General features: G+C 39.9%; 1 protein-coding gene across 2 annotated transcripts; it reads left to right on the top strand.

The window, feature by feature from the left end:
• Positions 1 to 2,251: 2,251 nt before the first annotated feature.
• Positions 2,252 to 9,390, top strand: TM4SF18 (transmembrane 4 L six family member 18). 2 transcript variants are annotated; one of them, XM_087740022.1, is made up of 5 exons: positions 2,252 to 2,655; positions 4,266 to 4,355; positions 5,040 to 5,182; positions 6,737 to 6,917; positions 8,171 to 9,389. In XM_087740022.1, exons 1-5 carry the CDS (start codon positions 2,479 to 2,481, stop codon positions 8,183 to 8,185), a joined length of 606 nt encoding a protein of 201 aa, XP_087596148.1. In that variant the 5' UTR covers positions 2,252 to 2,478; the 3' UTR covers positions 8,186 to 9,389. The 2 variants fall into 2 exon arrangements, with proteins under 2 accessions (XP_087596148.1, XP_087596149.1); XM_087740023.1 differs by lacking the exon at positions 4,266 to 4,355 and having other exon boundaries at positions 8,171 to 9,390.
• Positions 9,391 to 12,312: the final 2,922 nt, after the last annotated feature.

The raw sequence follows: 12,312 nt of genomic DNA on the forward strand, positions 1-12,312 counted from the left end.
AGCATCGTGTCTTTATATGTGAAGAACCACTGTTTGAAAAAGGATCTGCAAGTTTAAATTGTGTGGAGTGAGAGGAGGAGGAAAAGAGGGTCTCAATGGAATAGGGTATAATTCCCATGCAACTTACAGATTTTTGCCTTTATGCTTGCATAATCGTCACTTGTCTTTCTGGTACACACAACTAATGAAAGAACTGAAACAATTTTAGAAATTCCCATGCACAGAATGATTGGGCTAGAGCTTAGAATTAAAACTTCAGCTCAGATCACGTAGCAGTAATGCACAGCATTACTACTCACTGTTTATGTTGTCATTTAATAAAAGGCCAGTTGAATTCCTTTGTTGCCTGATGGTGGTTTGGGAGTTTTATTGGTTACATCATGGAGAAGTGGTTTTAGGTTAAATTCATTTCAGTTAGTAGAGAAGTCGCTCATCCAGAGTAAACGTGGATTTTTAGTAATGGGTTTGGCGTCAACTCGTGGATATTGGCAGCAACAGGAAAGCAGTTTTTGCAACACTTGGTAAGATATTTGAGAAACTGGTTGCCAGGTTTGCTTAATATTTAGTATAAAATGGTTGTTTCCCGTTCTAGCAGTACAGTGTGCCAGCAAAAAAAACACACCTTGGTTTGGTATTTGCACAGCTCCGTTTGAATACAAAATAAGTAATGATGTGGACTGCTGTACTACAGAACGAATGCTGTTTCAGGTGCCATTTTCCAAGTAAGTTTCTTCTAATCAGAACAAATTACTATGGGAAGTAGCAGCAAATCTGATTATAAACCAAGCTGCTCGTTAGTCATTTTGGCCGTTGCTTTTAGAAAAAAAGATTTCAGCCTATTGCATGATCTCCGAGTTTTGTAATAAAAAATCAGTCTTGGGGATGTGATGTGCCTGCTTGTAATTCAGCTGTTTTCTCTGATCTGTAAGGCGCGGTGTTGATGATACGAGTTCTGTCCGTGCCTGTGTGCCTGCAGTGGGAGGTTTGCCACTAATTTCAATTGGAGGGAGGTCTGAAAAAAGTGTCCGTAGTGATTAGGGAGTAAAACAGGAAATATGGGAAGATCCTTGGAGTAGTGTCTCAGAGCTTCAAAATGAAACCTCCTAGAAAAAGAAGGGGAGAGGGAAACAGGGGAGAGTCGCAGCAGAGAAAGGGTAGAAAAATTGTGTAACTGCATGAGTGCCACCATGCCCCTTTCCTTGGGTGATCTCATTCAAAGCAATAGGAAGGAATTGGTTACAACGTGCAGCCCGAACAGCTTTTATGAGATCATGAGAGAAGCCTCATGAGTGCAGAGCCTAAAACAGCTCATGAGGAAACAGAAGGAAAATATGCTATGGCATCATTGCTTCTAAAATCAGCCTTCTCGCTTTTGATAGAGCCCCAATTTTTTGTTCTCTGACTACAACTTTCCTATTGAGTAAGCCCTAAGCTCATTCTTGAGTTACTTTTCTGATGACTCACAGGGGCACGGAAAGGCGGCTTGGGTCGTGCTGTGAGCATTCAAACAGCTCCGGCTCTGTGTTACCGGAATGGATGTTTAGTTGCTTAGGGAATGATGACACGTGAAAATGGGGAAACTGTCTGGCTTTGGCTTTGCACAGTGCAAAACAGCAGGCATTTCAAAAAACAGCCAGACCTTTTGTCCTGTACAAGAAGTCACGTGTACTTAGGTCAGATCTGTAGCTATGCATACTCAGCTGTAAGCACAGAGTAAAACAACTAGAGAAACAGCAGGATTTAATTCATGAAACAGTTCCACTGCATAATGCTGTGGAAAAAAGAAATTAAAGTGTGACAATAAGTCTGCCTGGCAGTTTCTACCCAGTGTTTTTTGGTTATTATTGTACTGTCTGCAAAGTGGCTGAGACTCAGCTTGGTGTTTTTGTGAGGCTGCCCCAAGTTAGCAGCAAGTGTAGGTTCACCCTTAGGGCCGTATCTGCCAAGCTCTGGTACTAGTTTTCTGTAGTGCGAGGCAATCTGTGGCCTTCTGTACAGAGACTGGACATATTTATCATTTCACAGCCCCCTTCCCCATGTAAGGCAGAGAAAAATTTTGAGCTGCAGCAAGGCTGAGCAACCTGCTTCATGTCACAGAATATCCGCGTCGTAATCTGTGTTGTTGGGAGAAGTGCGTTTCTAAGCAGTCACTAGGAAATGAGATCTTTGAAGTTCCTTCCTGAGTCTGACTTCTAGACATGTTTCATTTGGAAGATCATAAAGGAGGATCTTTTAGAAAGGAAACTGCTACTTAAAGACATATGCTTAGGAAGGACAATGAGTTTAGACAGCAATATTCGTCTATTGTTCTGCTAACTGTTAAGCACTTCTGTGTCTCTGGAATCATACCCCAGTCACCCGGTTCCTGTGAATATGAAATGACTGAATCAAACTGAGGAGGTCAAAACACTTTTCATATTTAAAACCTTGTAATCTTTTGTTAGCTTAGAAGAGCAAAACTTCTCAAGTTCTTGAGAGATGGCTTTAGAGACATGTGGAAGCTGTTTGAGTTGTCTGCTGATACCTCTTGCACTTTGGAGTATTGTTGTTAACATCCTATTATACTTCCCTAATGGGAAAGCTTCACATGCTGCCAGTTACCAGCTTCCCAACTACGTGTGGTATTTTGAAGGGATCTGTTTCTCAGGTGTGATGGTAAGTGTTGATTCTATGGATTTTTAATGAATTGCATTCTACTGCAAATAATCCTGGGTTACTGTGCAGCAATGTAATAGTGCTTTTAAAGAGAATATGGATTACTTGACAAAAACACTGCAGGCAGAGAAACTCAATCAAACTGAAAAAAATGTGAATATACTGAATGATATGTATACTATTTAATTTCATGTAAGTGATTTTGCAGGGTTGATTGTTTTATTTTCTGCTGCCTTTTTGGTTATGTGTAATTTACGCTTGTATTATGGAGGCATGCACTATGTTGATTTAATTCTCTATGGAGGATGAGTTAGAGCTCTTTTACCAAAACAAAATGAAACAAAAACTAAAAAAGCTTCTCATAACTGTTCAAATGTTTTTAAGAGCTGTATGCAGTCCAGTATTTAGAGGACTGGATACAGTTCACAGTGCATCAAGTGCCACTGTTGTTAGGCTAAATACAGAAGCTTGTCTCAGAGTGATTGGCATAGTAGGATTTTCTCTATTACATGTGTAATATGCTCATCTGCAGTAATAAACTAACACGGAGTTGCCCACTGCTCTTACTCTTCGCTGTCTTCATAAAGAACTTTAGCTTCAGGGACAGAAAGCGGTTATGTACTAAAAGTGCATGTACACAATCAGCATTTTAAAAGGTCTCATCTGCATAAGGTGTTTTTATGAAGGTGCTGACCGGGGAGACTTAGTAAAACAGGAAACATTCTTTTGAAATTGTGTATTCTTCCTAAAGCAGAAGAAAAACCTAATCTTTTTTAATAGAGGAAAAAAACGATCAGGCAGAGAATTTGAACAGAAAAGCATAGTTGAAGATTTGAGAAAAAGTTAACTGCAACGGTGACATTCATCTTTTGAAGCATTTTTAGCCTTAGGATTGTTACCAATTTATTAAAAACGTATATATTATCCTGTTACAAACAGGGCAGCAGCATGTGAGAGGATAGTGCTGTGATTCGGAAACATTCCCTTTTCATATTTCCCCTTTCAAACCAGTGCCTCTCTGAGTGGTGGTCTGCGGTTCTGGAGTCCAAATCTTATTTATTGAAACGATTCTAGTATCAGAGTTAAAAAGTCCAATAGTCTGAGAAAAACGCTATGGATACTTGACAGAGAAAGCAAATGAAAGCGTAGGTGAATTTAATGAAAAGCTTGTACTGCTGACTCTTTCTAGCATAACTGTGTTGGTAAGGAAGGTGATACCCTGATCCGTGTAACTGTGCCAGCAAGAAGCTGTTGAACTGATGTGGTTGTGTCAACAAAATATCCTTCCTTTCATTGGTATCGATTCTTTTACTTGTGAGCTCAGTTTTATTCTTTCAGCTTCACTGGTATAGCTGCGTCTATGTTAGTAACACTTTGCTGCGATAGGAGACACTGTGCTCTTGTCTTTCAAGTACAAGAAACAAGCACAGTGACAGCCTAATAAAAACAGTGCAGTTCCATGGTACGCCTTGAGTAATTGTGCTCTCCTGCTGAGCAGCTTTAAAATCTCAACAGAGCATAACAGATGCAGTCCCTGCCTTCCATGAGTGAAGGAAACTTTGGCTTGATATCTGCAGTCATTTCACTGACCTTATAATGTCCCTTTATAGATCCTTCTGTTGGCAGTAATTCTAATAACACTGGAGTGTAGCGTGTTCTATCGGTGCTGCCAGAGTGAGAGCTGTAACAAAACCTACAGGGTGAGTCTGTGTTCTATTTTTGCGCATCTCTTTAGCATTTGTTCTGAGTGCCCTCCTGCTCCCGTGTTTCCAGCACATCCTTCTGCCTGCTCCGTTTCTGCTTCCTTTCACAGAGGAGGATTCTAAGTTGGTTTGAGAGGTCACAGAAAGTGTAGCTCCTTCCTTCTGATGCATGAGCAGGATCAAAGAAAAATAAGCAAAAAAAAAAAAAACCAAACCCACCAAAAAATCCTTGTAAAATAAAATAAGAACATAGAAGTCCTGAGAGCTTCAACAAAGTGCCCTGACTAAATAGCTTCATCCCCTTGCTTGTATTATTTGGAAGTTATTTTTTCTGGTAACAACTCAATATACACTATCTGGGATGCAAACATGTTTAATATGTGGTTGTGTTCCTCTAGCATTTTGGGAAACAATTTTGCAAAAATGCAAGTTTAAAAAAAAAAAAAAATCCCCAAACAATGTTTAACTGAGAGTTGTGAAACTGTCTTAAACTCTGTTTTAACCTTTATTTTGTATGTGTATGCTTACTATTCTTTACCTGGTATTTTTCTTTCTGAATATTGAAGATTGGGACAACCAAATGTGAAATTCAAGCCCAAGGAAGTAGCTAGGCAGGTTGAATGACTGTATTTGCTGTGAACACTGGCCCTACACAGTAATATTTTTCTCTCTTTACTTCAGAGCTTTATTTCAATTGTGCTAGCCCTGCTTGGAGCTGCTTTCTCTGGATACAGCTGCATCATTTTTATCTGGGGATTGATCCAAGGCCCCTTCTGCAATTCATCAGGTGGATGGGATTATATCTTCAAAGACACTGCTGGAGGGTAAGAAACATCAGTGTAACTCTTCTGGAAGAAACTCTTCATCTAAACAGTTGTCAGACAAATTTTCTCTGAGTTTTACACAAAATGGCACAGTCTCTTGAACATAAGACCTATATTGGCAAGTGAGGTTTTTCAACTTCTTAAACGAGCACCGGAATCCTCAAAGAAAAGTATTTGCCTCCTTGCAAGGAAAGATTAAACGTAAGAATCTTTGTACTGATCAGACTTGGAGGTCCATCTAGCTAAGTGTCCTTTATCTGGTGGTGGTCACAATCATACGTGTAGTAAAGAATGTAAGGTTAGAGTGAGTGTAGATGGATATTATCTCAGAATATTCTCTCAAATTCCTCACGTTTTTGGTTCAAAGATTACAGATGGCATGTTTATATTTAATAACTCCATAGGTTTCTCTTTAACTCCTAAAGCTCAAGGAAGTCTGTGGTTTGTTCACTGGTAGTTTTTACATACAGCTGCTGTATCTCATAAAGCACTTAAGCAGGGTAGACAAAGTGGTGTCCGTGTCCCAGCCTCCTAGAGGCATGAAAGGTTCGATTCAGATCTGTAACCTGAGTCTGCTTTCAGGAGATTTTACATTCTCCCTTTAAAAGATCAAGTTTTATAAGACTTGAATATTTCAGGTTATATAATGCCAAGCTCTTCCAGCTGCATTTGAATGCACTGAGGATTACATTTGTCAGAGGATCACAAACAAGTTCCTTCAGCATCCAACAGGAATAGTTCCTAAACTATGGCCTTCTCTGACTTAAGTCAACTTTATTTTAAAACACTGAAGTGCATCCTGCAATCTCTGCTACGTATCATCAGCATTACCATCCCATTTGGAAATACAAAAATGAGAGTTCAAGTTCAATGTAAAGGGCCAGATGCTGAATAATGCGCTCCAGATTTGGCTCAAATCATTTTAGTTATGAATGTTTAGGAAAAAAGCCACTGACACTGAGCAAGTGAGTCTAACAAAGGTTCTTGCAATTCACCTCCAGGCTATAGCATCTCTCAGTTAAAAGGGCACAGCTGGCCCATGTCAGTTGTGCACATTATGATCGTCAAGGATGCAAAGCATGGCTCTAGAACAACTGGGAATTGCATGCGGTGACACTTAACCTCAGCTCTGCCATTTAGGCTGCACATACTGGTTAGAATGATGGCGTTGGGGTGTTCCTGCTCTCTGCACAGCACTGATGGCAGCTGGACTTAACCTAAAGCTGAAATTAAATCATAAAAGGAAAATTCCCATTTTTAATGTGGCTTCTGCCATTTGAAAAAATGGCAGTGTCTTTCTAATACTTGGGTGTCTAACAGGGAAACTAATGAAGCAGATGTATTTGAGGAAAATAAGTCTTTTCACTCAGCTGAGTTTGACAAACCTATGCAGGAGTTATGCTGGTGTAATGAAAGACTGGAGTCTGGCTCCTAAACTTGAAGCATATAAAGCCCAATATGTTTTTTCTATACATTATAGGTAAAATAATGTGTATTTAAATTGAATCGCACCCACTGCATTTAATATACTTCACATTGCTGTTTCTCTTACAGGTACCTCACAGATCGCCTCGCTTGGTCTCGGTGCACTGAACCTGCTAACATAGTGGAGTGGAACATCATTTTGCTCTCTATTCTGATAGCTCTTAGTGGACTGCAGTTCATCGTCTGTTTTCTTAAAGTGGCTGCTGAGTTGAAACGGACGCTCTGTGGGACCTATTCTGTTTTTGTCCAGGTAACAAAATATCTGAGGTAATTTCTTCAGCATCTCCCAAGTCAGTTTAACTTCAGAAATTTTTCTCAGTTGAGGACCTACCCTTTTGGTTTTTGCATTCTCTATGCTACTGCATTTTTATTACCAGAGGATATGTACTGATAATAAAACTATTGTGTTTGATTCATCCGCTAATTGCTTGTGGTATACAAGGATTGGTGACTGCTCACTCTGACCTTTAAGGCTAGGATTGAGAACAAAACATGTGGCTGGGAATTCAGCACTGATGCTGAGTCCACTACTCCTCTGTCAGCAAAGGTTTCTGAGCACCTTTCTTGTAGCATTCAGTTTAAAGTCATTCTTATCAGTGTGTGGGTTTCACAGCAAACAGAAGATTTGAGAGGTAATATGTAGCAGTCCTGACCTAAGGATCAGTTTTTACTATGTTTTCAGTAGGTTGTTGAAACAATAACTGAGAGGGCTCTGCTTTGGGCAGAAGAATTAGTTGGAGCCCCAGAGCTCAAGTGACTGATGCTGCTAACCTGCATGTTGGTGCGAAGCGGTGTGGTTTAGTGTGGCATTCCCCAGCTTTGGAGGTAGGGTGAAATTAGACATGCTTACCCTTCCCTGTCGGTCTGCACTGGGATCAAGGAGTCCTCAGGGGTTTTATGTAGCCAACAATCTCAGTGATGACAGTGCGTTTGAGAAAGATTTCTAATTAGGAAAAGCAGCAACCCCCAAAAGCATGCATGCACACCCATACTCAGATATATATATATATATACACACACATATACGTACACTTGCACATACACACACAGGGTAGGGCAGTTCTGTCACATAAGTGGGAAACGTTGGGAGGGCAGAGCAGGTAGGATAGCAGTGCATCTAGAGCATGAAGTCTCCTGACCAGTGCTGGTCAGCCAGGGCAGGGGAGCTGCAGGTGCCTCGGAGGGCCTTGGGCAAGCAGGCAAGGAAGCGCTTCTTGTAAGAATTTACTCTAACAGCAACCTACGATAAGGTCAAGGCCTGAGGCAATTTCAAAACATTCCGCTTTCCAGTGAAAGAGCCTCATCAGCCTGGGACGCAGCCCAGCTTCCAGTGAAGTCAAAACCAATACTGAGCTTCTCCCTGAGCACAGAGCAGAGTCACCTCTGGAGCCCTGAGTGTGTGCGGATTTGGATTGGATGTGGTTGTTGAACAGTCGAACAACTTCCATATAAACTTGAGTTGAAAAAAAGAGGACAATTACTTCCTTCCTTTTTTATTTGCAGGCCGGGGTTCTCTGAAAATGGCAAGGACATCTTCACTGCTTCTCCCTCACCCCCAGAAAAAGAGAGAAATGGCTTCTCCAACATTTACGATGGTAGATTTGGGTGCTGCAAAGACAAGTGAAACCCTTGTCTTAAATCTTTGTCTCTAAGCCTCTCTGTTTTGGATGAAGTTATTTGAACTGTTTGACATCTACATTTTCTAGTTGTTTTCTAACGTGTCTGGTTGTCCCTGGCAGTGACTTTTCATTTTTTTTACCTGCCATCTTGTTCTGACAATAGGGAGGTTTGAATACCATGGAACTGCTTTTGTATTGAAATCGCCTTTTTTTTTAATAAACTGCTGTAAAACTGCTATAGAACTGCTTTTATACTCCCCTCTCTTTGTTTAGAACATAGGAATATTTGTTGTTCCAAAAGGGCCTGATTCAAAGCCCTGTGTGTCAGGAGGGGTTGTTCCCTTGAGAATTAGTGCCCTGGATGAAGCCATGATTTCAAAATGAATAAATTTTAGTTACAGACAAACCATGAGGGTCACGAAAGGCAGCAGCCTATCCTGCTCATTCTATCTTGGAAATTCTTAACTGCATAAAGCAATTACTGAAAAAAGTCTATGAAGTCTTCCTGTGGTAAGGCTTTTAGAAAGGCATTCAGGCCTGATTGAAAGATTAGATACATAGCTCTGAAGTCAGCCAAGCTAATTAGTACACATTAACAGCTGCACTGGGTTTCTTTTCATTTTATACTGAGGCTAACTTCTTTTTTTTTGATCGAGTATTATGTGACTTTAGGGAATATATGAGGGAACCCAGTGCTAGCTTATTAATACTCTTCTAAATTCCCTGACCTTGCTGCAATGGAATGCTAATGTTCTTGACAATAATAATCAGATAAAAAGAATAATCTGTTTTAGATTAGCAGCTAAAAAGTCTTTTTAATTTCTCAAAGAATTATTATTTCATTCCCAGTGGAAATTCAGGGATTCACAATGAAGTGGACATATGGCTCATTTGCAGCTGCATGGGCAACATTTGGCTGTATTCAGCACTCTGGTTTTGAGGGAATGAACGCCCAGAGGAAAGTGAAGTATGTACCTCAGACTTGCAGTAATGCACGTACCACTGTTACATCAGAACTAGTGGGATTCAGCTATATCAACATCTAATATTAAATACTGTTAGAACTGCAAACCATACAATAAGTGGCTGCTGTGCGTAAGATAGTTAGAAAAAATAGAGTATATCAGTCATTTAATTGTTTCAAGACAATATTGAGATTTTGCCTTGATATTCCTTTATCAGATCATTTTGAAAAGCTGATTTCTTCCTGTAGGATTTGAAGAATGCATCTAAGGTTTTAATTGCTTAGTTTCTCTTAAGTTGCAAGAAGTAATAAAGAAATTAATGATGTTTAAGAATGGGGCTAGTCTTTTGGGAAACGGTCCAAGGTGGCGTGGATGTTCAGAGATGCATGATAAAAAGGCGTGAGTACAAAGTGGGGACTGTTTGCAACTGCACAATTGCTTTTCCCTAGGCTTAAATATACATCGTATCGTGTATCAACTTAAATTATAATCTCACGTTCTTAAGGATTTGTGGATATTGTTTGCGGATAGAAGGAAAAGAAAGAGAACTTAATAATCAACCCATACTCCTACCAAACATCTTGGAGAATCTTGCTGATTTCATGCCTGCAAACCATGGAGCTGTTTATTTTGAAAATGTTAGAAATATTTGAAAAAAGATTTTGGTTATTTGAATGAAAAATAGTATGTGTGGGGTAGACATTCAAAGCAGAAAACACCTCGAACTGCTAAATATTCCTAAAGTGAATGGCACCATTTCACTGAGGAAAGCAGGGTATTCTATTCAGACTCCAGCTCAGCCATGGGGAAAAGACAGGCTTATCTTTAAGTAAACAGGGTCTAATGAGATAGATTTTGCTATGCTGGGTGACAGCAATGAAATACCTTAAAGTTACACCTGGAAACTCTTAACCCTTTATCTTGCTCCTCTATGTGTCCTTTCTACTTTTCAATAACTTCTGTCTCTAATCATGGAAAGTCTTAAGCTTAGCAGACAGGAGACACAAAGGACAGTATCTAGTTTGACAGCTTTTTCCGTAGTAGTAGCATTAGTGGCTGTACCTAACTACTGGCAAGGCTTGGCTGCCTTTAATTCATACTTTTTTTGTGATTGTGTCTTGTGAATTTACATTTCCACTATACCACGGGCTGGTATCTCCTATATTTTAGTGGCTTAAATCAAAGAAAGAGATGTGTAATTTAGTTCTTGTTGGACGTATTCATTCTGCAACCCTCTTTATCCATAATCCAGACATTGGCGTCTCCATTGCCATAGCCAGACTCAACTGTGACTTGACGGCTCAGCTTTTAAATGGGCAGTTTATTAATTGAAATTGTTGGTAAGAATACTAAAGGCTAACAGTGAGTTGCATTTACAAATTTCACAACTTGTTTCACACAGGGTTTTTGGATGTAGGACAAAGTTAAACTTGATCTAATCAATTTAAGTCCTGATTCAATCCTAAATATGGTGTCTCTGACAAGAGGTGCTATGAATTGTGCCTGGTAGCAGAACCAAGATTCCTGTAAGGAATATTAACTGACCTGAAATCTAGACATAACTGGTGACTCTGATGGTGGTGTTTGAGGCAACGCGACCATCTGGCTCTCCGGCTGCAGAATACAGCCCTCACCCCGACAACAGCAGAGAAAAGGGGGCCACAGAGCCAGGACAAAGCTCACACCATGCTGGCATACAAGAAACCCTTTCTTTGAAGAAGTGTTCCTGAACCTGAAGTGCATGTGCTGCCTGATGAAATCCACACACAAAATACCCCAGGCACACCTCGAAAAAAGGTGCGGATTTGAGTTTATAAACTTCCGTGAGTGAGGAGTTAATGCTGAAATCTAGAAGTAAGAGTTCCAGCATTATTTGTTCCTCACAGACAATGCATTTTGCCAGAGGACTACGATGCTCTGCCTGGAACAGGAATGTCATTCATTTAAAACACTGCAACTGGAAATAGCTGTAGAGACTCGGTTTTGACCACAAATAATTGTGGGCAGAGATTTGCAGTAAAATACTGTGGAGCCCCATCCACCTTTGCATTTTGAGACATATTATTCCTCAGGTAGGTAAAAGTGAGTCTCACTGAAGCACGATTTCCTGATTGCTAATTCTTCACATGTTGGATGGAGTTTTTTTTCCATGTTGAAAAAGAATAGGGTGGCAGAGGACAAATGAAGCTCCCCAGAACTTTAAAGGGTGTTTGCCTGCAAAGGTTTGCAGGAGGTCAGAACAGCAGCATGGGCAGCAGATTATAAACACATCGTTCAGATTAGGGAATTATGAAACTGGGGGGTTTCAATTCAATTTCACTGGGAGCTTTTGCTGAGACTTTTTTGTCAGAATATCCCATTTTGGGTTTTTTTTTGTTGTTTGTTTTTTTTTTTTTTCTCAAGGAAAATTTTTGGAGTAGATCATCAGCTTTATATTTTCAATGTAGCTTTGAGGACTTTCAGAACAGTCATAGCATTTCAGCATCTTCAGTATGAGAAATGAGGTATTGTGGTTTAAAACAATAAGGGGATATTCATGACACCAAACTGCAGACTCATAATTTAACCAATTAAATTGGGTGCTCAGTCTTTTTAGGCCCTGTCTACCAGAGGAGAGAGGTTCCTGCTCTTCAAACACCCTCTGAAGGTGGTAATACAGGCTTGGGAAGCTCAGTCACCTCTGTCAGTTTTTTGAGTTCCTTAAGCGAAAGATAATAGAAGTGTGCTCAGGTACACGAATATCTTAGATTTTGGGTGAAATGCAATTAAAAGCGGTAATGGAAAAATCTTGCCTGTCAGAAGTTTTTGTTTTATCTTTAAAAAAAAAACAACATGCAGTTCTTTTGCAAATCAAGAAAGAGTAATTTAGAGGAGTCAAGGGACTAAGGCAAAGAAATGTTCGTGTTTTTACCCTCAAGTAAATGTGGAGATTTCAAGGATACTGCTGGTGTGGTTTTTTCTGTTCCTCAGTCCAATGGAAATTTGAACAAAGATAAACCAAATAGCGCACATATACATGAACAACTCTGTTAGCTGAGTATTAGGGAATGACTTTGAATTT

Source organism: Nipponia nippon, unplaced genomic scaffold, assembly GCF_047370975.1.
Source record: "Nipponia nippon isolate SJK-2023a ecotype South Korea unplaced genomic scaffold, ASM4737097v1 scaffold_7, whole genome shotgun sequence".
Classification (NCBI taxonomy): Eukaryota; Metazoa; Chordata; class Aves; order Pelecaniformes; family Threskiornithidae; genus Nipponia; species Nipponia nippon.

What these genes read in the sequence shown, in the direction of transcription:
- TM4SF18 (XM_087740022.1), top strand. Translation starts at nt 2,479, where the DNA reads ATGGCTTTAGAGACATGTGGAAGCTGTTTGAGTTGTCTGCTGATACCT. An exon ending in GCTGTAACAAAACCTACAGG is followed by an intron (nt 4,356 to 5,039) that starts GTGAGTCTGTGT and finishes TCTTTACTTCAG; the next exon opens with AGCTTTATTTCAATTGTGCT. An exon ending in TTCAAAGACACTGCTGGAGG is followed by an intron (nt 5,183 to 6,736) that starts GTAAGAAACATC and finishes TTTCTCTTACAG; the next exon opens with GTACCTCACAGATCGCCTCG.